Consider the following 25076-nt stretch of genomic DNA (forward strand, 5'->3'; position numbering starts at 1 on the left):
GCTTTGATCACGAAGTGGCATAATTATAATTATTCTCATATCTAATTAATTAGCTCATGAATTTTAAACTTATCAAGAAACTGAATTTTTTTTCGCTATGACATGATAATTGTCCTCATATGACAAATGACATCGTTTAATACTTGACAACGATAAAATAAAAGAATCAGTGTTCCAATTACGGGTGCACAGGTGATGATTCAGTGTAAATAATTGATAAATGCAAGACTGACAGTAACTTTTCTAAATACACTCACAAACTATTGACGATTCTGCCCCCATTTTTTTATCTGGTTCTGGTAATTAATAGAAAAGTTGATAAAACAATCAGGAATCATTTTTAAAAAACCTATGAATGATGTTGGAATTCCAGGGCTCAATCAGGCCTTGTTAGAGCCATAAAAATTACGACTCAATTCCGCTTACCATTTTGGGTAGCATAAAGTCTGATTTAAACTTGGAATTCAACCTTGATTAGGAATTTTTAAGCCTTAGTAACAGACTTAATGGGCCTTGTTTCCTTCATCAATTCCTACCTGGATACACTTGCGTGCTACCCGGCATTTCATTATACATTATCTCCCAAACTGTGTACTACAGCTAGATAGAATTTTTCTCAGTAGCCGAGTAATATTATAAATATTATCGATAAGGAAAAGACGCGGACAATCGCGCAAAAAACCTGTTTCCCACGGATAGGCCTTGAATTAAAGACATCTGCAGTGAGTGGCTCACACTGAGAAAAAAATAATTCCGACAAGGATTGGCATTGTTAATAGAGACAAATATCTTTTTGGGAGATATTTTCTCAAGCCAGAAATTTTTAAATGACCTAAGTTCACTTCTAAACATGAGTTATGCTAAACAATTTAATTATTGTACTCCACATGACTTTAACAAAAAAAAAACCTTCATTATTTTGCGAGTCCCCCGAATTAGCGATGTTGTGAGGTGAATTCTCTCCAAAAAATTTTTTTTTTCTTCATCGCATTTACAATATATATCCCTAACCTAACGCACCCGCATACGAATACAAAAATATGTCCCCACATCGTCTATCTGCCTCATCAACGATATGATCGCATAGTATTTTTGTTAAATTTCCATTTAGCTTAGTAATTCTTGCATCCATCGAGTATTAAGCACCACTCAACGTTTGAATAGTAGAAAATGCTCTTGGGCTTCATCATGAAGCAAATGAAAACAAAAAAAAACCCCCCCAGCCATTAACCTTTCAATCAACCCCATTTGAAACTTCCACTTGCACTCAAATGAATTTTCTAAAAAGCATTCTGAATCATTAGCAGCGCAATTAAACACGTTTATTACCCCAGTCAGTGGTAATGCACCCTTAAACCCATAGGATTGCGTGCTGTACAGCTGGACAGAGCACGACCCCTGTACGCCCTCTACCATCCCAGTCCAAGCCGTACAGAATACACAGCACAGTGATATGTTGAGTATATAAGAGACTCCTGAAGTACATAGTGAAGCCTGGTGCTCTCGCCCTCTACCTCTTCTCCATAACACTACCACCATGAGAACGTTGAATGGGGTGCGTGCATCGCGTGCGTGCCTCGAGTATACCCATTGTAGTGTAGCATGCAAGGGCTCATGTAGACAGGTATATAGCGAATTTTCACATGCAGGGACAAAATCCAACGATTCACCCTCCTCCATTAGTCACTTCTACCATCATCCCTTGGCGCTGTTTCAATAGTTTTCAGTTTTATTCCCCTGGGGTTATCCGTTGTTTATGAAATTTTATAGTACTGAAATATTGACTTATCAGAATTTTTTTTTATGGAGTTGGCTGCTCAGCGGAGTTGGCAAGGTGTCTGACTATTAAATCAGAAAAACCAAATTCGATTCCCGACACACGAAAAATATTCCTGGATTATTTGATTTTATCGAGTAATATGAGGACACCATAGATGAATATATCCGGTTGAATTTTTTTTTACTGTTGAATAATTCGTTGATATCAAACAAACAGATAACTTGATCTGGACGAGGTTCAATAAAAATTACCGAAGCTCTTCACTAAATTACAAACCACTTTACAAGTAATCACGTTTGTTAATATTTTCACCCGGCTCTTTACGATTTTTCTAATTGTAATTTGATTTATAATTGAATGAAGTGGAGAATATCTATTCGTAACATTTCCACATCTCCTGTAATCTTTTCGATAACCGGAAAATATCTACATTAGTTATTTACTGGTTACGTTATGAGTCTCCATGTTTGTGGGTAATTGAGCATTGAGTTTGCGGTTAATACCACCGGGGTGATTCCATAGGGCTCCTAGATTCTACAGCTAGAGGGTCGTTAAGTGACAGGTCGGTTGTTCGAGGTAGTGAGTGGCATGTGGAATATCGAATAAATTCAGGATAATTTATGATTATTCACGTTGGATCGATTTTTAAATTGACTCGAAAAATACTAACGAAGATCAAAGAAGCAGCAATATTAAGAGTTTGTCTCTACTGGCCAAAGTAATCGTCAAAATGAGGTCATGGGCTTACTTGAAAGTTGAAAAATGTTGTTTGGATTATGGAGGCCCAATGTATGGCCCAATTTACAACTAGACCTCCGAGTAATGTACAATTCGAATAACTTGAAAAATATACTAGTTGTATTATTCCACCTGAACCAAGCGGTGAAAACTGAATTACCAAAAGTCAGAAATGGAAGCACTTTAAGGGCCCATAAATAAAGCCAAAACCTCCCTTACGTGAAGCACGTGAGTGAATGAGTTGAGCAATAAACTCCAATTCGCGTAAAGCAGTAGCGCCAATTTGTGCACCACTTGAAAATACCGTCTCAGTCCGCTCGTTGTACCTCTCATAGTTCCACAGGTACATCTATTCATTGTATATACACGTTATACCTCTCAGGAGCAGAATCTCAGAGAGCACAGGAATTGTGAGGGGTGTAAGGGAGGTAGAGACTGCCGGTGAGTACTACATAGAAAGATGGCTTGTGAAACTCGAGGCGACTCGAAGGAAGTTTTGGATTCAGTGCGCGAGGGGAAAGTGGCACGATCTAAGAAGATTTAGGGGAAAAGAGAGAGGGAGAGGGGAGGGAGGCTGTAAAGTGGTATATGGTTAGAAGTGAACTCCCCTAATTTCGAGGTGATTCGTGCCTGTACAAATTCAGATAATTGAAAAGATCTAGATAGTTGAGTGGGAAAACTATGAACACTTTGGTGAAACTTTACATGTTTGGTTATTATTAGAAAAGGGTTGCATGGAACAATTAGTTGATGACTGCAGTTTCTTTTCGAGTTGATCAATAAGCTTGGAAATTATCCGTGGGAAATTGGTACAAAATTTTTCGTCCGAAAAAACTTGGAATAATAATTTACGAATTTAATTTTCTCTTTCTGCTTTATCAAGGGTGAACGCATCCAAACTTCCTTCACAATTACAATAAACCGGATAAAATACTTCAAACAAAGAGACCATACTTCGCTACCAAATAAAATTAAACCGTCCCGTTATTTCCGCTCGAAAAAATACAATTGCTCTATTTATGGCATTGAGTTTTCTCCCCCAGTCAATTCTAGGACAAAAATTCCCATTCCATTCCATCAACTGTACATGGATCTTGGTATGTCCACCAGAACGTATGCTACACCAATCGACCAGTTGATTTTTTTTTATTTTTCTTTAATCGAGATACCGCTTTAGTTCCCCCTTAACCCCCCCACCCCGGAGAAGACCACGACCGCTATTTGCGCGCGAGCGAATTCACATTTCATATTACGCCCCTCCCGGCAATACACATACAGAGTAGTTTTTTCAATGGGAGGAAAGAATTTTATCGCATCACTTGACCCAACGAGGGGGATTCAGGAAGAGACAGAAATTCGTCCAATACATTTTTCTTTTATTCATAAAAAAATATCCCTCAATCTTATTCACTGCTCTCTTCTTTCGTTGACTCCGATTTGAAATTCACTGACATTGATAATCTCGATTGAAGAAGCAAGCATAAAGTGTTCACAATTGATAAGTATCATAAATAGATTTATTTGATTTGGAAAGGAAGGAATTATCCGAAAAAAAATCCCTATCTGCCTATAATGTTTGATCGTCAATTCATCCATTCATTGAAAAGGAGATAATATCTGTCTTGATGATTTTTCGAGTTGGAAAATTTCTGTGAGAAATACTCTCCACGATTTTAAATAATAAAATATTAAGTTGGGAAAATTAAATAAATTATCTACATTAAAGAGTGTTCAAAAGCGCGATAATCTTAATAAAATTGATCGACTGTATGCATTATATATTTTATCTACAAATGAGCAGATTTTATTTATAAACTAAGATAAACATGGATTATATCCAAGACCAGCATATACTTAATGCAATAAAGTGCTGACAGAGAAAGTAATATTAATTATTAAATGGAAAAATGAAGAGTTTCGAAAGTCTCATTTTATTCGGATATCGTAAGTCTCAATTTGATTTTTTCTTTTAGGTAAATGACCCAAAAAAGTTAAGCCTAGCCATAATTTTTAAATCCCTTTCAACAACCGTCGGACTGATAAGCCTTTACAATTTGACTGATGATCATCCCGACAGATGAAACACTTATCAAAACAACGAATCATCTCTGTTGAAAGAGGGGCCCACACCGAAGTGGCCAAATACAACATGTGAAAAATTCTAGAATGAGAGAATAATCCCAACTGAGCCGAACGGATAAACTGGGTTATAATATATCCTCAGGGACACTAGTCAACCCCGTTACTTCTGTCGTTCCCCTTTGACAGAAGAATTCTTATCTCAGCAGTTACCGAGGCATTCAACCAAAATTATTAATGGAAAAGACCGTGGGCCCTGGAAAACCAGAGGGGTTAGCTCGAGTTTCCACTTCACAACGAAAGTGAGTCAGTGTATTTAATGATGGCTTTACAATGGCCATGGGTATCACGATTGTAAATCGCTTTTCAAGCTGTCGCGTGTTCAATGGAAAGGTTTGATTTTCGTTTCAATTCTGATTCCCTTGTTTTGAAACGGTATTCAAGATGGTAATGACTGAGGACTATTTTTCCTCTTTTATTCCGATGATTCAGGAGTTTTCATGAATAATTTATGATTGTAGAGGAAGTGAGTGAGGAATGCTTCCTTTAATTAAAAGAAAAATGGATTGGAAATTCGATGAAATTGTTGGTTCGAAAGAGTGTCAGTAAAGTAATCGGCCGAATTAAGACTCAGTGAGAACATGAATACCGATGTCCAAGACACTATTACTGTCGTGTTCGAGGATTTTTTTTTTTCATAAAGACCAAAACTATATTCATCAATTAAGGAAAAAGTTCTCTGATTATTTTTCCCTACAAAATCATTGTTCACGTTCACGCCACCTCTCAGACGACTCTCTGGCGCCCCTCACGTTAACTCCCTTCATAACCACCATTTTGGACTTGAATTCATTCTATGATTATGGCTCAATAAAAAAATATTGAAGTGAAACGTGACCTTTCTTCTAAAAGTGAAAGCTCTGACCCTTTTACCTCCCCTATAATTTAAAAAGAAAAAAAAAACATAACGATAACTGAAATCTAAACTAATATTCACTTAATATTTCAACTCAAAACCTAAAATGTTTTTCCACCGAAATACTTTTATTGATATTCAAAATTATTAATGCAAAATGCGCTCTTCTTTGTTAATACTAAAGAAAACCAAAAGCATTCCTTATTTAGCGCAGTTAATAACTTTTTTTTACCTTCGCAAAAACTGAATCCAAAAACACCTGCGCAAAGTTCACAGTTTTTTCATGTATACTTTCATAACTCAACCCCAGTAATTTCAGTTTCACCCGTAGTAAGACAATCTCATTTTGCACTGCTGCTTGATATTTCATAGAAAAGCTTGCACACAAGTACACACCATACAATGGGGAAAGAAGGGAGATAAAGGGGGAGAAAGGAGGGTTGAAGAAAAAGACAAGGGAATGAGGAGAGTATAGCCGGCCGCGGAATATCGATTGAACATTCACTCAAATATTTAAACGCTATTACCCGACGCGACGTGTAGTTGTAACTCAAGGATGTGATCCAACTGAGAAGGGAAGAAAAATCATCAACTAGGGGGGAAAAACGTGGTATAGTATCACTTGAAGAGAACCTAATAGACGATAATATAGTTGTTCGAAGAGAAGCGCTACTGAGCATTTAAAAATTCTTAATCAAAGGATCCAATCAGAAGATCACAAACAATAAAAATACTATTGTAAAATCACAGGACATTTTGAATAGCGTACCCCGCAAGAAAAATTCCCATAATTGTTTTCTGATGTGAATCAGTTGATGATCAGTAAAAGATTCGCTTTAAAAAGTTTTTCGAGATTTCAATGCGATATTTTCCATATGATATGAGACTATCCTTGATTAATTTTATTTGCACCTAATTAATTCTAGAGAGAATTAATTCTGGGATTTTCTTGCGCAGGATTACAATGCCAAGAGAGGAACAAGTCTCAGGTAATGATTCTAGAACTAATCAACAATCTTTATATTTTTCACAAGAAATAAATTCTCTGTGTCTCTCTCCCCGAACAATCAATTTTCGACGATATGAAGGAATCAAGACACAGCTAGTGAGATTATATCGAATAAACGTGATGGTTGTAATTGGCCCCGTAGTTCCAATCCTATGGTGAAAATGTTGATTGGCGCGATACGAGTGTTCGGGGAGGCACCGAACAAATCAGACCTCCTCACCCTAGTGTATACTCCCATTTATGCTACAGTGCCAATGTTACATCTACGACTAACATTCAAACGTACGAAATTGAACCAATAAATACCAAGTTTGTGCTCTGTGGACATTACACGACACTGTAATAACGACTGAAAAATCTGCTACACCAAACTATAGAATTTTCATTTTTATTTATTTACCCTTAACCTTTTTATTTCAATACTGCACGTGGATATGTTTTTTATCATACCACCACTACCACTCCTATTTTCCTGCTGTTCCATACTGTTCATATATTGCCGAGACAGAGGACGCACAGCGGTTGGGAATGTACACACTCTAGAGTGGACGGGTCGTACAAAAATATTGACGTGCACCACGTGGGTATCTGCTGAGTTCTTTTTCTGGGTTTCGAGACTATAAACTACAGCGTCTGGTGCATTTTGTGGAGTTAAATGAAAACATGGGGACCGACTCGGTGGTCTATAGATAAATAGGAAATAGAATGTTGGAGATATTCACAGTGGATTATTTTTTTATTCAATTTTTTTACGTTCGGAATTTGTTTTTTGTTTTCCGGTGGTTGTCGAATGCTCGGGCGAATCATAGCTCTCGTATTGATGTTTGGGATTGGGTTGTTTGACTCTTAAGATTCTTTGACCCGAAAGGAAAGGCACAAAAAGAATCTTGAACTACATTGATTACTTCATTTGAAAACCTCAGCAGATAATTTGCAAAATTCCGAGCAATCGTTGAAACAAAAATTAAATTATATTGATGGTTTCGAAACTGTGAATTTCTACGTCGAGTCTATTTCCTACTAAATAACAACCGGAAAATCGAGTGAATGAAATATGAATAAATAGCAGATATCTGTTTATGATCATATTTACAATAAAATTGAGTGGGCGAACAAAGATCATAAGACTCTCATCCCTCCGACCTTGAGCTGAACCCCGAAAATAAAATATCATTAAATACTCCACTTGACAAAATTCATCAAATAATAGTCTAAATGAGTTTCAATCGTTAAAAATACCTCTGGTGAAAAAAAAAATCGATAAATGGAAGCTGAAAACTCTCCCGATGTTGTCCATAAATCAGCCACAATTCACCCATCAATCAAGCCCCATGGCATCGATAAACAGAATGTCAAAAAGAAGAGAATTATTCTTGTCTAATAAATTCAATCTACAACTTGGAACAGACGAGAACAGAATGAGAATCACGAAAGAAGTAAATGTGAATAGAAAATAAAAATATTAAGACATCTGTCGATTGGAAGCAGAAGAGTTAACGACGTGCGTTGAAGTTGTACCGAGGCATGCACCCACGCACGCGATAAAAAAAAAAACCAAAGACTTGATCGACTGGACCACCGGGATTCGCAATAGAGAAAACAGGATTTCTCTTTCAATCCATCTTTTTTTTTTCCACCCTCCCTCCAGCCCCTCCTGTTAACTGGAGAACCTCTACTTTTCTCATATTCTCATTCACTTTCTCTCTCCCTCTAGAATCTCTCATTTCTCGGGGTTTCCCCTCTTCGTGTGGACTCGCGTGCCCATCTACCATATATATGCACACGCCATCCAACCATGCGTATTTCAACAAAACAGACATATATTATCGGGGGATTCCTCCGCTAACGACTACAAATTCATTTTTCTTATTTCTTATATCTGTGTACCGAGGGGGAAAAAATTATTACGAGACGCCGAAAAACCGTAGGTGTTTCCCTATTTACAACCGACACTGATTTATTTCATATCCGGTGCAATGCATTTCATCGAGAAATTGACGAATGTACCCACCGGATATGCCGAGTTATTGAGGTCTAGTGCACAAAGTAAATTATGTTGTTGACATTGAATTGTGGACAATTTCTTTGGCCTTGAATTTTCTCAATTGTAACTTTATACGAAGGATGGAGTAATTGTGAGGCGAAATATTTATTCAGACGGAGAACAAATTCTAAGATAAATGACGGTGCTAGCACGGGAAATTTTATTAGTGTAAACGTGAAAATTCGCTGGCGATCGCCCGAAATTTTACTAGAATGTTAATATAGAATGTCTCTGTGTCCGGGGGGTTCGTCTCGACGAAAAAATGACTTTGCAGCAACAATAATGTATCATGGAATCTATTCCATTCCATCAGAAGTGACTGTTGACAATAGATTATTTGAGGTTATTAATAATACCGAATACTGAACTAGACTGGCACATATCCAATATCGCAAAGAAACAAAAATTCTATATTCCATGTTCACCACTGGGTGACTCCATAGTTGATCCAGTATAAACAGAAAAAACCTGGGTATGTGTACCTGTCAGGTTTGTAACTCGTTCAGAGGTCTATAAATACATCCCTTCATATCCTTGATGGCTGATGTCATCAGAGTCTGACACGCGCGTAAATAAGTTTAAAGCTGAAAATCTAATTTCTACACGTCTATCCACCTGTTCGATCAAACTTGTAACTTTGCCAGGAATTTCATTTGGAGAGCCGAGGAAATTCCCGCATCCACTGCAACATTTCGACGTGGAAAGTTTTTCATATTTTTTTTTTTCTTAAATTCGCCAAGACTAAGTTTCCAGCCTCTAGAATTTCGTTACTCGTTTTAAGAAACGCGTGGTTACAGATGTCATTATGTCGTGAATAATATACTGATTATTTAATGTCAGAATAAGGCTCGAAAAATTCTAGAATAATGAAGCATTAATATCGAAATGATATTCAACGTTAATTCAGTTAAAATAAAAAGTACTGTGCAAATCATAAAGCAGAATTTTTAATTATGATGAGATTATTGGCAGATCACAAGTGTAAAGATCAGGATTTTTTCAACTGAGACAAAAATTTTAATGTAAAAGAAACGGAAAAACAAGAAATTAATGACAAACAGAAAAACTTAAAGAATTCTTCCCGTGAATTATAAATTTTGTTATATTTCATAGAATTTCGTTGTAAAATGATTTGATTTCAAAAATTTTAAAGGACATTCGTCAAAATTCACGGTAATATTATGCCTCATCATCTTCCTGTACTCGTATGGAATTTTCATCTACTGTTTACGAAAAAAAAGTTGGAAAGCTCCTTTCAATTTTCAGTGGAAGTAGGCAGTCCATTAACTTTTTTCTCCCCCCATAAAATTCACGATTCTTTTCCACGGAATTGAGGTAATTTTTTTCAACAATCCACCTGGTCCCTGAAAATCGAAGAAGGACCGGAAACAGGAACATATCATATCACATACTCTTTATCTGAAGGGCACTCGCACAAAGCCTCCCGCAATGTAATGAAATAATGAATCAGCCGTTTATCTCGTCTGGCGTGGGCGTGCCTACCAGCATTCCGCATTATCTTAATTTCTTAGAGAATCGCCCCGCGTGTACTAGAGGAATACGCACTCGTGGTAGCCAATGTTTCATTATCTAAGTAATGGAGATTGTACTTCAAGGACACAGGAGGGCTATATCATGAGAGCTCGTCAGTGATTCCAGGTAATCTCAATGACTATCATAAGTCACATTGCCCGACTATTCATTAATATCTCGTTTCAATGTTTTTGTGCATCAAGAAAAACGTTGAAACTGTTGGAGACTTGGGATTGATGCAATTACGAAAGAGAAAAACCGAGTTCTTAACCAAGTCTTGGGGTAAAAAAATCTCTGCTTGAAAATTACCAAGAAATACTTTTCTTCATTCGAATTCTCCCATCTCAAGCATTGATAATTTATTTGCTCGTTAGGATATTAATGAGTGACAATTATCGCCAAGTTGTGAAATCGTTAAGATTATTGTTAAATTTTCAATCATCCAAGTAATCGACAATTCCAATATTTAAATTCCGAATTATTTTCTTAATCAACAATTTAGTTAGGAACTTTGACGATTATATCGTAAATCGAAAATCATTTTTACGAAATTACAATGATCAATTGAGTGAACGGTACATACCAGCGAATCGAGAAATGGAATATTGACGCTCATCAGTCTTTATTAATTCAAAATAAACGGTTATTAAATTTTAATAAATCTTTTGAACGCCATGTAAAAATTAAATTTGATTCTACAAATAACGCGTTCATTTGAATTGATGAGCATTTATTGATACGGAAAGAATTAGCTGATGTGAACGGAAACGGAAACAACAATCAACTTAACGTTCAAATAAAAGTTTTATTGGGCAGAGAAAAAAAAAGTTGCTAGTTCCCAATAAAAATCTCGTAATCTCAACGATTTCTAACAAACAAGGAATGCTGCCAATATATGTGTTTTTATTTATTGCTAGAGAATTGTTCAATTTTTAGGACATTCGCAACGTTATAAAAACTACATCAGCCATTTGGCTAATTGGTTTCAAATTATTCCGTAGTTTTATTCCCCCGGAGTATTTCTCTAAAAAACCGCAATGAATTGAGTCCTACCTAATTGTTTAAATAATATCGCGGAAAAATTCATTCCAATTTTCATTTTCTCAAAATATTTGTCTAATTCTCCCTACAAAAAGGACTAGTAATTGGCTTTCGCAGCCGCAACCTAAATAAATAAATCTTTTATGAAATCCATAACACAACGTTCTTCTCAGCTCTAATAGCGAGCCATCTCCCCCATTGTTACGATCGACATTCAAATAACCGACAAATTCTCAGTATTGACTTATGAAATGAAAACTCACCGGTGTTGTATACGGCTGACAAGCAAGTCGAATCCCATCATGTCGAAGTTTCTCCTGAATCAAAATCTTGAGCTGCATCCTCGGTATTCTGACAAGTTCAGCCTTGCCCTCCTCATACTCATCAGCAAACTTGGTTAACTCCTGTCCACCACTTGACGAACTAGCTGTGGGTGATGCCCTCTGCGCCTCTTTATCACTAGGCGGTCTCTCCGACGATGTTCTCGATGACTTTGAGCTGACATTGTCACACAAACAGTCATTTGTCTCCTCAAGGGTAAAGTAAACACTAGCGGCCCCCTCCTCCCGGAGGGTTTTCACTGACTGGAGTAATCGAACTCGGTGATTCTGATTAAACACACCTATAGCATCTAAATCAGGATCACCAATTTGCTTGCATATCTCGAGATCATCGTATCCATTATCGATGAATGATTCAGAGTACTGACCCAGATGAAGGGATCGCAACCACTCAACTACGATATTACTAGCGATAGTCATATTTGTTCAGTTAAATAACCTTTCAAATTCGAAATAATCAGTTCAATAACAGTTCAATGACGATCGAGAGTGAAATCCGCGTGACACGTCATCTCTACCGCTTACAACGCATACGATTCCTTGAGTGGCACAAATATTGATCACCAAAGGTGTGTCTTATTCCTCTATTTACTCTTTTTCTCCAGTTACACTCCCGATAATCCCGCTATCTCCTTGATCACCGAGAAGCTATCAGTACGAAAGAGAGACAAACAAACGATCGAGGGGTGACTGTTTCAACCGAAATCCTTTAACTCGCGAATATCACATGCACACACTAACCACACGACACATTAAACTGAACACTACCACGACCACAAATATCACAAAAAATCAATTTTCCGTAATTGATTATCACGTTGTTGCAAAATCCAGGAATAACAGTTGAAAAATTCACCGATTAAGGTGATTTAAAGTTGGAAGATTCAATGGCCGGAAGACAGTTGTCCCAAAATTCAGGGATCTCTCGTTTTTCCCCGGCCCAATGGGAGCGGGGGAGGGCAAGAAGATTGAAAAGGAAAGGAGAGAAGAGGACGATGTGAAAAACGGTGAAAAAGAAATTGCCGAGGCGCTCTTGTACGGAGCCAGGCGACCTTGGAGGCCCTCGTTGTTCTCCTCGTCTCACTCCCCAACCTTTTCTGTCTCTCTCCTCAGGGGCCTCTTCTGTCCCACCTCTCTCTCCCCTTCACGTGCGTTTTTTTCACAAAACGCGCGGGCGGGTTATGCAGCGCTTTACCCTCTTTATTCTTTTTATCGTTCCAGGTCCCTTCCTCCTCACTCTCTCTCTCTCTCTCCCTGTATCGTTTTTTTATCTTCCAGGCTAAGAAGTCGCCGGTAAACCAGATTTTTATCTCATCGAGTCACAATCGAAAGATTCACCCAAAACTCTGAACTATTATTATTATCTTGATTTTTTTTGTCATTCGCTTCGAAGGCCCTAATTCTCAAGATTCAGACGTTACTCAACTCGTTATTTTGACAATTGAGTCTTATTGTTCAGTTTATTTCAAGTTGTCCTCTCAAACGTCAAATATGATTTTTTTCAGTGAAACCCCACAGGCTTACCCATCATCGAGGAGCGAATCCAACCTCGTTGCCGGCTCGTGCGCCACTCGACCCTGAAATTCTCGGGGTTCTCTGGAGACCGCGCGTACGTTACACTCTGTCTGGCGTACCACGCGGACGCTTGACAACGCGTGCGCCGTTTTGATTTTTCCGTTGAAACTTTAGTTGCACTTGGTGGTATCCAAGTCTTCCAATGAAATTATTCTCAATCTCATTGGTTGTCTCGGGGATTTTTATATCACTGACACTTTTGAGATAAATCCGGTAATTGTCCTGACGAACGTTTTTTATTTGTACGAATAAATATATCCGCCAGAAAGCGAGTGCGACGTAGTCAAATGACTAGCAATAACGGACACGGGTGAATTGATGATCGTGAAAAACTGAGGGATATATTTGCGTAAACGCGATCTGTTTATTTCTTTCGTATACACGGAACTGCAGAGTAACCGAGCGATGTGACCCTACCGCGACGCGGCACACGGCTCGACTGAGACAACGTAACCGCGCGAGGGAGCCACTCTTCCCCCACTCAATCAACCCCCGATGGGAATATTCCAACCAACGTGAGAGAGCCGGCGCAATATTTCTCCCCCCCCTTTATTTTTTTTTCCTCGCGGCATTTTGCCTCGGGTCCGGCCACTACCGCTGCAATTTTCGGGTTCAACTGTGTGAGACCACTGTATTATGAAATAAGACACTTGTTTGTCACTCTCGACGGCTAGTCCGTGCACGGCAATGATAGCAAGTGCTTCGAGAGAATCGAATGGGAGAGTCCATGTAATTGAATGAAATAGCGACAATACTAATCATCGATATTAATAATAAATAGCCGTGTCAATTAAGTAAATTTAAAAATATTAATTAAAATTCTTGAGTTTAAATTTGAAACTGTTAGCCTCTAAAAGAAAGAACTAGTTTTTTCGGACGCAGAACCGTGACTCGTTATTTTAGAAAACTTTCAGAGTAGAAAAAGTTAATAAGAATATTGAATCTTGCCGGAATGGGAGCCGCTTCGTAGGGAGCGTTTAGCCAACGAAGAAAATGTCAGAACAAAAAATAGTTCTCCAGAGACACTCGAGAGTCAGCCGTGCACACGAATCCTAGTCACTTTGTATGCTGGACTTGGTTCGTGCTCCTTCACCCAGGGGTCATGCTTTATCGGCGCACCGGAGGTGGTTGTCGTAGGAGAAGAGGCACGTTAGGAGAGAGAGTAGTGAGCCCCCGTGGGCGAGAATACCACCAGGTCGTGCACTGATGACAAAGGCCGACAGTGGTGACACTCCTAAATTGAGAGAGAGGTTGAATGAAGACTGGGTGGAAAGGGTCGGAGAAATTTCGGGAGGAAATAGAAGACGGAGATCACCCACGTGGATGAGTCAGTGGTACGGAGCTATCACGAGTTTATTCGTTTTGGAAAATGTTTTATGATAATCAGATGAACTATTGTATAAATATCTTATTGTCTGCACCAAAAATTATTTTCTAGACGAAATGGACAATTCATCAACTAAAAATATTCTTTTCAAATGAAAATAATTCATTTACAAATGTTTTGTATTTTTATCGTGCCCATCTCATTCGCATGGGCCAGTATTTAAATTAACCGTCAAAATGATTTTGTTGATTGAACAATTTAGAAAATGCGAACAGTTGAAATAAAAAAGAAATAAATGGATGGGGCTTTGATAGAGTAGGAAGACTTGACGTGGATAGGCTGGTTAAGATTATGAGACTAATAATAATTTAACAAGAAGATTCAACGTAAAAACGTTGTTAAGAATTTGCTACTGAGCGTATCCCCGTGAAGTCCAACTGCTATATCAAAGCAAGTAGTTCGTAAAATGTTTCGTACTCAAGTAGTGCTTAACGGCTTCTTCTTGTTCTCAAGAGAAACTTCAGTTCTCCTTGCCCGATCTGCTGCTTAGTGCAGCCGTCGATGAACTGACTCTTGCGGTCCAGTCGCCCCATATTTATAGACACTTCACACGCATGTGCGCCTGTGATTGGTTCGGCGATCAGACGGATTGCGAGATGCCGATTGGAGCAGCACTCGGTGGTGGGGATAAATAAGCTGTTTTACAAGATTGACTATTGTTCTCTTAAATAAATCACAGGCTTTTGGTTTAGAGCATAAGACGTAATAGAGTATTCATCTTCATCCTCCCCACCACCGTGTCTTCCGCGAATCACCGTCGCGCAATCCGTTCAGACCGCCGAACCAATCACAGGCGTGCGTGCCCGTCGCGCGTCTATAAATACGGCGCAACTCCGCGGAGCTCCTCAGATCGTCAGTGATTGTGGAACCGGTAACAGTGCAAAACCTCTAACAATAAAGAAGACATCTCTAACAGCAGAATCCAGACTAGTGGAAGCTTGAAGAAAGTTACAATCCCTGGACCAACAGCAGCAACAATCGAGCAGCAGAAGGAAAAGCTGGGATAAAGTCAACGAGGATTTCAACGGCAGATTTTTTAAGGTTAAAGGAATTTCTTTTATACCTTCTTCGTTATATTTTTTTTGGGATGGTATCAAGTATATTCATTTCCACGTCGGAGGTGATTTATATAATAAGTTCTATTGTACACTGATACAATAGAAGGGTAGCGGGTCATAACCAGGGAGGAATGACAGTTTATAAATGAAAGGTGTCACATACGGTTAGATTCCAGCATAGCAACATACTCTATGTTACCCATGAGACTAATAATCCGTAGCGTTGAGCCTCGGTAGAACAGCCAAATGGCCCGCACCCACTGACACTGGGAGCTAGCGAAGTCTCCCAGTACTATATATCGGGAATACTGAAATTGTCCCAAAGTGGACTAACGACTACCACCATATGGCCAGAAATCATTCTCGATTCTGGTATGTTTCTCTATTCTTCTCTAGCGTCCCCTACTTTTTGAACCCTATTGCCATCCAAACGGTGATTTATACTCCACCTGATTGGGTGCTTTTCAATTGGGAATTGATATCTCTAGTGGACTCACAAAAGAATCTTCGGGATACACCAATGAACTTCTCAGCAGTCTCAACGATCATCGCGGTGTGATTATCAGCATTTGGATGACAACAAATTATGAACATCATAGTATATGACCATCGTTTCTTGCGTTAATTATTAAGTAGTTATCAAGACGAAAAACAGTCTAAAGCATTTAGTGTCCAAAAGAAATTTACTAAGCGAAACTACCAATGTGGAAACTTACTGTTCCACATTTTTCAAAAATGTTTTCAATATCCACCATCTACGGAAACAAAACCAAGTACCGGAGCTTCGAGATAGTAAATTATTAAATACGGTATTCCAACACGCAAGCCATTACGCAGAGACTATAGATTATAGATTATTTGATTGCGAACTCAATTTCTTAAGTGAAAATCTAGAAAAATTTTTTGATGAATTTATTGAGTTCATCTGATATATTTTCTAAACCGCGGGCTAAATAATTTTATATCACGTTGACCGAGGATACACGATTCGTTGACGTAACCTCGTACCAAGCTCAGAGCATACCTTGAATTGGCGACGATATTCGTTTCAGAAAACGTAAACATCAATTTTCGCTTTTCAAAGATTTCTCGTTATTTCCCACACTCGCTGAATGCAAGCCCAAATAGGAATCAATCCTTGTAGGGTAGGGGCTCTCTCACTCTCTCACTCGAATGTCGTTAAAATCCCCCGGGGAAGAAAAAGTTTTCAGTCGTGTGGCTTCGCTAACCTTCGCCTTTTCCTTTTTCACAAAGTTTTCCATCTTTTTGGCTTACCTCCCGTTGATAGAATACCTCGACATTGGACTGCCTAGGCGGTCTGTCAAAGTAGTTTGTGGATTAAACGTCTCTGAAAAATTAGAAATGTAATTGGATCAGCTGTTCGCTAAAAACGTAGAAATTTCCGGAAAAGACAAAAACAAATTCTCGAGGAGGTGGAGCATCATGCGAGATGAAATATCGTCGTCAAGTAGGAACAGGTAATCCGTCAGATTTGATAGCTTTGTTAATGGTGCGTTTATCTTGACGACAAGTCATTTTAAGATGAAATCTTAGGATCGTTTTTTACCTGAGACGGTTTCTCCGAAAAAATGTCCGTTGACATTTCATTTCATCCTAAAGTCACGCGTTATCAGAATATCTTTATAGCCAGCAAGACATTGACCGATCGAAATAAAAAATATAGTTGTCGTTGCCATCTTGTCTCCTTTGGATGATTTCCGGTCGAGAAAAATTGATACAATAGATGATGGAGACAGTTCGTTGATATGCAACTGCGTGTTTCATTACCGCATCTCCCTGCCGATAGATTCAATCCCTTCATTGATGACATAATCCATATTCATAAATTCAATCCACTTTCCCAATTTTGAATATCATCGGGACCGCTCTATATGTATCACCGAAAAGATAGAATAAACGAATAAATTTGCTCGACTAATGAGTGATTGTGTTTCGAAATTTATTCAGCAGTAGCCAAATACCAATTATCTCTGGCAATTGTGAATGCGGAAAATTTGGTCGAAATATTTTTTTTCGTCATCGATACACCACCCGAATATTCATTTATCCATTTATTTTCGCACCTAAAATTATTCCAGTTACGCCAATTTTTTTTTTATCTCTTCAACACGTTGCACCTTCAATTGCGATAATTGAGAGTAAACAAGGATCTCGGGTGAAATTTGTCGTGAATCAATTTTCATTTATCCCTGACGCGGTAAGATGTAGGAGAAAGATAAAAATTACACCGAATTCACCCAGAACGGCTCCAACATGCGATGAAGCTCACGAATCCGGGACATAAAAGTTCAACGAATTAATGGTCAAAGGACGGAATATTACAGGGAGAGTCATCCGAGACGAGTAGGAAACCGTGTAGATGAGTATCCGATGGCTTCGGGGAGGGGGAATGGCATCGTAAATAGTGCGTGGGTCTCGCGTACGAACGTAAAACGAGTCTCCGATGCTTGTTCCTTAACATTTCAATGGTATGCGACCTTTGGGACAACAGTGGAGAGAGCGGTGCAGGTATTAATGTCTCTGAGTACACATAGACTAATGAGTTTAGTGGGAAGATCGATTTCAGGACGGGAATTGCAAAAATCGTCGATAATGTACCTCTCCAGGAATAATGATTTTATTTCCGATGCGATTGACACTCGCCGAATAATCTATTTAGTTGGCTTTGGACATTAATTTTCCTTGGTGACGGCATTAGCCACATAATTGAGTGATTTATCAAGTTGTCTGGGTTATTTATACTTTCGAGTGATGGCTTACTGCTTTTATAATTGTTCCAAAGATATTGACCAACGGGGGAGAGAGAAAAAGAGTCGGTGGAGGTGAGAAGCCTCTCGCACCTCTCGTTATTATTCGCGGCAAAATGTTTTATTCTCAAATGCTCGCAAGACCGAGGGGCAAACGTGAAACGGGGATAAGGCATAAAATGGAAGGGAGTTGTGAAGTGAGCCAGAAGCAATACTGTAGCCGTGCATTCACGCGTATACCTGGCTAATTGCTAGCATTAATCCAATAAGAAGGATTTCCACGTGGTGTAAATTTATTTCTAAAGGATTCAATGCAATTACCGTGGCTCACCTTAACATCCACTTTTCTTCTATCCTTACTTGTAGAGCAATACCCACCTCCCTCCCCTGGAACTTTTATTTTCGCTCCCCTCAGTGAATTCGGATTCTCCCGGTTGGTTAAATGTGGCTTCCATTTTCATTCGGTGAATATGTCAAATTCATAATATCAGATTTTCATCTCCCCATGCGCGACTGTAAATTTTGGTTTTCTTTCGTCTTCGTCGTTATGGAAAAACAAGGATAGAGATGGTTAAAGACTTGCGGTGTGAAGAGAGTTACGGGGTTATAAATAAGTACTTCTTTTCAGGGATGAAACACACGTCTGCACTTGGATAAAATGACTCACGTTTACGTTGAGTACTAGTATGAAACGTCGTAAATAAAAAAATAACGATGAATAATGTTTGCCAATATTTTCTTATTTGATAGTGAGTCATTCTGGGTGGAAAATTAAGAAATCTGGCTTTGTCGTTTATTATTGTGGGTAAAAATCAAAGTCAAGAGTATTTAGTTGAGTCCATTTTTTCGACCCCTCCAAACAGAATATATTTTCGCTGAATGACGAAGTCGAGACGAAATGTCTCAAATTATTCGTTTCGTATGCGCGAAACAGAAATAGATTTTTTTTTCAATGCTCGATTCTCCCTGCAACAATTTCCGATAAATTTTCGGGAGGAAAGAAGATTGTAAAATTTTTTAAATTCATCGCTGTGGCTAATGTGTAATTTACTCAGGAGAAAATATTCCCTCATCGTCTTGCAATGTGTTAAAGCATGGTGTATCGCGATCAACCTTTATTACTCACCCAAAAATAAGTAGAGTAAAAAAATTCTGTGCACCATTTTGCTGAAATAATCCAGAGATGTGAAATGGCACAGCATTCATATTGAAGTCCAATATTTCGCCGGTTTATCGCCTGCACTTCCTCCAGTATTTGCGGAACCCAATCCACCGAATCAAAATCAAACAAAGGCCCCAGTTTTACACTGTCGATCCTGGGAAACTGGTGCATCTGGCACTGAACGGAAATAAATATCCCGCGCGAATGTTACGGGTTGAAAACAAGAACTCTGCATTGCATCGAATTTTCTACGATTGGATGACACTTTTATTGGACGCATTTATCTAACAAAATTGGGATTTTATTTCTTAATTTTGCCTATTGTCTTTATTGCTGGAAGCTAATTCCGTGCTATTGGCAGAGCTGCGTAGTTGTAGCTCTGTAGCGCCAATCCGGGAAAAGGAATAAGTTGATATTCGGTAATAGTTAACAACTTGTTTACGAATTGAATGCTAAAAATTAGGTCGAACAAGAATCAATTGACTGAATCATTTACGTCATATCCTATACAATTCGTCCATTATCACAAACTAATCTTTTCGATAAGTGCATTCAAATTTTTATTGGTTTATCATAGAAGACCACATAACGGGATTTCAAATGATTAGACTCATTAGAAAAATCATCGTGATGTAGCTTGATTAATTATGAGCAGCCAAATTCCGAAAACCCTGTCTGTACTGGCATTTATACGTATGAAATAGAAAAACTTTTATTGTTGAGAAGATTGTCTGAAGTCCAGTTTCGCAGATGCTACCGTAAATCCAAAATTGAGCCACTTTCAGCTTCGCGTTGAACAAAATAGATCATCTAAAATCACAATACCGTATTCGCGAGATGCAATTACCCAAGTTTTTAAAATAATAACTGTGAATCCGGGCGATTAATGCCACACTTTCTCAACTGAATTCGAATATACAATGAGTGTTATGAATATTCAATGAGGCATAATTCCTATGTGTGGAAATAAATGTATTGATATTTGCTAACAAATTAACGTTCGCTGAAAAATTGATATTACCAGGTGATTTCCGAGAAGGGATGTTCCACTAATTAAAACAGCAACACTCGACCCTCGTATAATGTATGTATATTATGATATACCCAGGCTTTTCATCGGATGTTCGAGAAGCAAAGAAATTGTAGGTGCATCCATTGTATTCGAAACCCATCGAAATTTCGATTTAGTGGATAATGGAAGTTCTTGCTGATCATAATGGACACAATTTCAGACTGTCGATGTACACGTTTATACAGCCAGGAAAATCTTCCTCTACTTCGATGTCAATGTAGAGTTCAAAAGTTTTTCAGTTTTCCAGTGCATGATATTCCGCGTTTTCGTTCAGACGGAAACTGCAGAATATTTGACGTGGTTCAATATTTGTTTAATACTGGAGGTTGTGGCACAAGAGCAACTCCCGTGATTCTTCGGTTTTTGGTATTTGTATTATTTCAATATGCATAATCTATTGGAAGAGCTAAATTGTCACCACTAATTTGACATTCCATCTGATCTGTTATGGTAGTTGCCCGAGCATTGCATATTTCATTGATACAATTCATTGCTAAATAATTTTTTTAACGTTCAAACAATCATTTTTGCTCGCATTAATAGTGCATTCGGGTGATATTTAAATGACTTTGCTAACTGTTTCGACTTTGGCAAGTTGACGAAACTAATTAACATAGAATTATCAACAGAAGCTTGAGATTGTTGATTTAATATTCCCAGTGAAGCATTAATTCCTGATCTGCTCGTTGATCAGTGGGCTCTCCATCATATTCCCTCATTATCATGCCGTGTCAATATCACGCACAGTGTGCGTACGCCTCGACGCTCCCAATTTGTGGATGCAAAGGACTGGCAACGCGCATATATAACTGCCAACCACTCGAAATTCACCAATATCCACCACTCAGCCGATGACGAAGGGTCATACGAGTGTCCTCGGGAGGCACTCCATCAGGGCCATTCTCTTTCTGTGGCTCTGCTCGATCTATACTCATTGGCAGAATAAACCTTTCAATTATTTCATCTGAATATAGTATATAGGGCTGTTGATTATGTGTTCAGTTAACGTAATTGATAATTCACCAATTTCTAAAAATAATTTTAGCTTCGAGTCAGACCATCACTCGCTGTAGTTCAATTGTCATTCATTTGATGCATCATCCGATTTGACTTTTCGTCTAATGCTGAAGTTACAGTGAACATTCTCTATTACATTGTGAGGTTAATAGCATTTGGTTATTTCACTGTGTCGAAATTATTTAAAATAATTCTTGATCAAAAGAAAAACTGCTCCTTTTTGACTATTTGATCAATGATTTTTACAACGTGGACAATTTTTTTGTTTCAGATTTTTGATCGTTGACGACCAATCCCATATTGAGTTTGAAATGCAGACCTGAAAATATGTAAGTAATTAACTCAAGTATAAAATATTCGAAAACTGCGGGATAAATACAGATCAAATGATAGCTCTGGTGTTCGACGTCTAAAGCAGAGCTGCATTTCAGTTAAAAAATCTAAAGTTCTTGGATATCTTTAACGACTCGATTAATCCATACTATTAGATTATTGAATCGATACAATTGGATGGATAATAGTCCTTCTTATGGATCGTCTTGTTGGATTTATTTTACAAACAATGGATTCCTTAATTTCTGCCGGGGAAGAATGAAAATAATAGGTTTGGTTTGATTTTTACAATTTTGAAAATTCCTGTTGGCGACTTATAAAAATCTTCCTTAAGTGGCTCGCAATGCCTTCTCTTCCCACAATATGATGACTCATGCGTAGTCCCGGACAACTGCTAACGTAAGAACGTAAGTTCTTAAACGCCGTATAATTCATCTGCATCTCACTGAAAACAAAAATAAAGTTGAGAAACATTTAAGGCATGCCGACAAGGCCGGAAACCCGCCGACGAAAAAGAATTCAAGTCTATTTCCATTCTAAGCGACTTCACGTTGTTTTTCTGTCGTCTGGCTCTCAATGAGACTCGCAGAAATATTTAAGAATTTCGCCTACGCAGTTGTCCTTTTTATTTTTTGGAAGAAATAAGGACATAGTTTAGTCAGTTCAGTTTAGCCTGCATTATTTTTTGGGAGATTTGCCAAAAATCTTGGTCGTGTCATAGTTCCATTGAACTTTCGTGGTCTTTTGTCACTTGAAAGTCACCAGTTAATTACAAAAACCACCAAACATGTAAATTTCATATCCTTTATTCCTTTAAAATTCAGTCAAATATAGATTTCAATTTTTTCATTAATTATAATCTCAGCCGAATGCATTAGTTGGAGCTTAATACTTTTAGCTCAATAGTTGTCCTGCCAAACAAATCAATATCACTCTTAAAAAAACACCACGTAACTATCCGTAAAAATTCAATCTCCTCCTAACAGTCCGATTCTCCGCATATTTCATCGAGTTTTGGCCCCTGCAAAATTTTTTTATACATGAGGTGTACATTCTGACCTCTCTAGAGACTAGGATTGACACCGGCAAAGACTTCAACACTTCCCCCGAATTTCCACTTTGTTCCGTATATTTTCTCAGCGCCCCAAAAGAGCCTGAGTTACACGCGAAAGTCGGAAAGTTTTCCTTTGGTTGTACTGGTCTGTGACACACACCAGGAGGACACGTGGGAAATCATTGTAACTATTCCTCGACGCCTCGAGGAGATGTAGCGTCCAAGCGATTTTCCCCTCCAGCGGTGACGACGAAGGTAAAAAAAACGATTTGCGTTCCATGCATATGAGAGTGCTTCATGTAATGATGAAATATACCTTATGGGATGGTATTTCACTGCTAGGATTTTATGGTGATTTTTGGGGGTCAAGGGACGGACCGTTTATACTCGAACTGAAGGACACCATGATTACAAAATGTCATGGACGATAACATTTAATAGAAAAATCTAGGAATAGCTCGGGAAAATTCTGGTGAGTCACTATACTGTGACATCGTGAGATGCGATTTTCGATAAATAGACGAATCAATCGCTAGATTAGAGGATTAACGATATGAAATTTAGTTTATAAAGTCGTTCTACTGACGGACTATCGTTCAAACTTAATGACAAAAATTGGGTAGTTTATGGACCGCTATAATTAACTAAAGATAAATTATTCGCAGTATTGTGTCAATTATACAGGTGTTATAGATCGTGATGCCACAACAAATCACTACACGCATTTATTTAAGAAATTCCCTCTTCCATTTATTCAATAATGGATCTATTGAAATACCTTTCTTTCATTTGGCGATGCTTTCTTTTTTATTCATCATAAACCTCATCAGCTATAAAATGCAAAAAGAGCCAAGTTGTGAAAATGCCAAAGCTAAAATATCTCTCTTCTTACGGCGTATACCCACAAAAATCAGATAAAAATCCTGAAATATCGTAAAAGAAAGAAGATCATAATAATAATGTCGCTCTAGTCAAGATAAAAATGTACCGAATGATTCTTAGGCGACATACCGTCTTATATTCGATTTTCATATCACTCAATTTTATGACGTTTTCGACTGATGAAATACGATTTTCGTGATATCCACGTGGTGAATAGTTGTACGTCTGTGAGAAATTCGGAAAGGCGACGTAAGTCGATTCTACATGGATTTGTGTAATAAAAGTTTCTGTCTGTGATGATAAAAAGGAAGAGAATAAGAGGAAAGTGAGAATAGTGAGAGATGGTGGCTTTGGTTGGGGCCGTGATAGAGATCTTTGGATTACAAAAGTTGGATTTTTCTGGGAAGAACTGAACGACTTACAGAGGAAAGCCACTGCATGTCAATGAGGCGCGAGCTCAAATCGACGTCAACAACGCGCTTGTATTCGCTCAGCGTTTATCTTTATTTGAAAAACGGACATGACGCGGGGAGGATGCAGTAAATTGATTTCGGAAATTTTAGCGTCTTGATCACATTGTAGTTTAAAGTTAGGTAAACACTGGTTGAACTTTGAAGATTACGCTCGCAGTAATTTTTAAATGAAAGTTGACATCAATAAAATATAGAGCCAGACCAATGGCTAATTTAATTAAATGAAAATTCTTAGTTGCAATTACCTATTTCATGACTCAATTAATATACGCGTTTATTTCGTTAAAGAAACAAGAGTTAACGATATTAAATAAATGGTTTATTCATGTTAAAAGAATTATTTTTGTAATGAAACAATGTTAATTTCCTTTGAATGAATAGTTTTCTCAGTTGAAACAATTACATGTTCGGATGTTTCGTTGAAGAGTTTTGATAATGAGCTTATGAATTTTAACGACTCTTGAAAATTTTATCAGATGACAGAACATGAGCTTCTATTTAGTCACAGCAATCAGTTAAAAGATATAAACAAACTGAATAAAATATAGGTCGAACAAACGCAAGCCTTTGCCTACACGCGAGTAGAATCGGAGCTCCGAATCTTCAAGTATAGTAAAAAATCAAAATAAAATAAGGTCAAGAAAACAAATGGGCGGAGCGAATACTCAAGTCCTCTGGAAAATACTGCAGCTTCGTTTGCAACTGAATTGTTGGGGGCTTTTACCCGACAATATTGTGCATCGCAAAGCGTTAGTCCTGGGAAGGAAAAGGGAGTGAACCCTGGGAACAGCTTTTGTTATTAAAATGTTACCGA

At 38.0% G+C, this 25076-nt stretch overlaps 1 protein-coding gene and 1 long non-coding RNA gene across 4 annotated transcripts in view; one reads left to right on the forward strand and one right to left on the reverse strand.

The window, feature by feature from the left end:
* The window catches only part of LOC135172628 (SAM and SH3 domain-containing protein 1-like), a 160677-nt gene extending 147142 nt beyond the window's left edge, over positions 1-13535 (reverse strand). Inside the window, exon 1 of one of the 3 annotated variants that reach the window (XM_064138804.1) lies at positions 11404-13535. In XM_064138804.1, the coding sequence (XP_063994874.1) occupies positions 11404-11901 (498 nt within the window). In that variant the 5' untranslated portion in view covers positions 11902-13535. The remainder of the gene's footprint in view (positions 1-11403) is intronic. The other 2 variants (XM_064138824.1, XM_064138814.1) reach the window with 2 other exon arrangements.
* A 221-nt stretch (positions 13536-13756) lies between these two features.
* LOC135172748 (uncharacterized) overlaps positions 13757-25076 on the forward strand; it is a 35017-nt gene continuing 23697 nt past the window's right edge. Inside the window, exons 1-3 of the long non-coding RNA XR_010301168.1 lie at positions 13757-14390; positions 14897-15484; positions 21792-21849. This is a non-coding gene — a long non-coding RNA (uncharacterized LOC135172748). The remainder of the gene's footprint in view (positions 14391-14896; positions 15485-21791; positions 21850-25076) is intronic.

This window comes from Diachasmimorpha longicaudata, chromosome 1 (assembly GCF_034640455.1).
Source record: "Diachasmimorpha longicaudata isolate KC_UGA_2023 chromosome 1, iyDiaLong2, whole genome shotgun sequence".
NCBI lineage: Eukaryota > Metazoa > Arthropoda > Insecta > Hymenoptera > Braconidae > Diachasmimorpha > Diachasmimorpha longicaudata.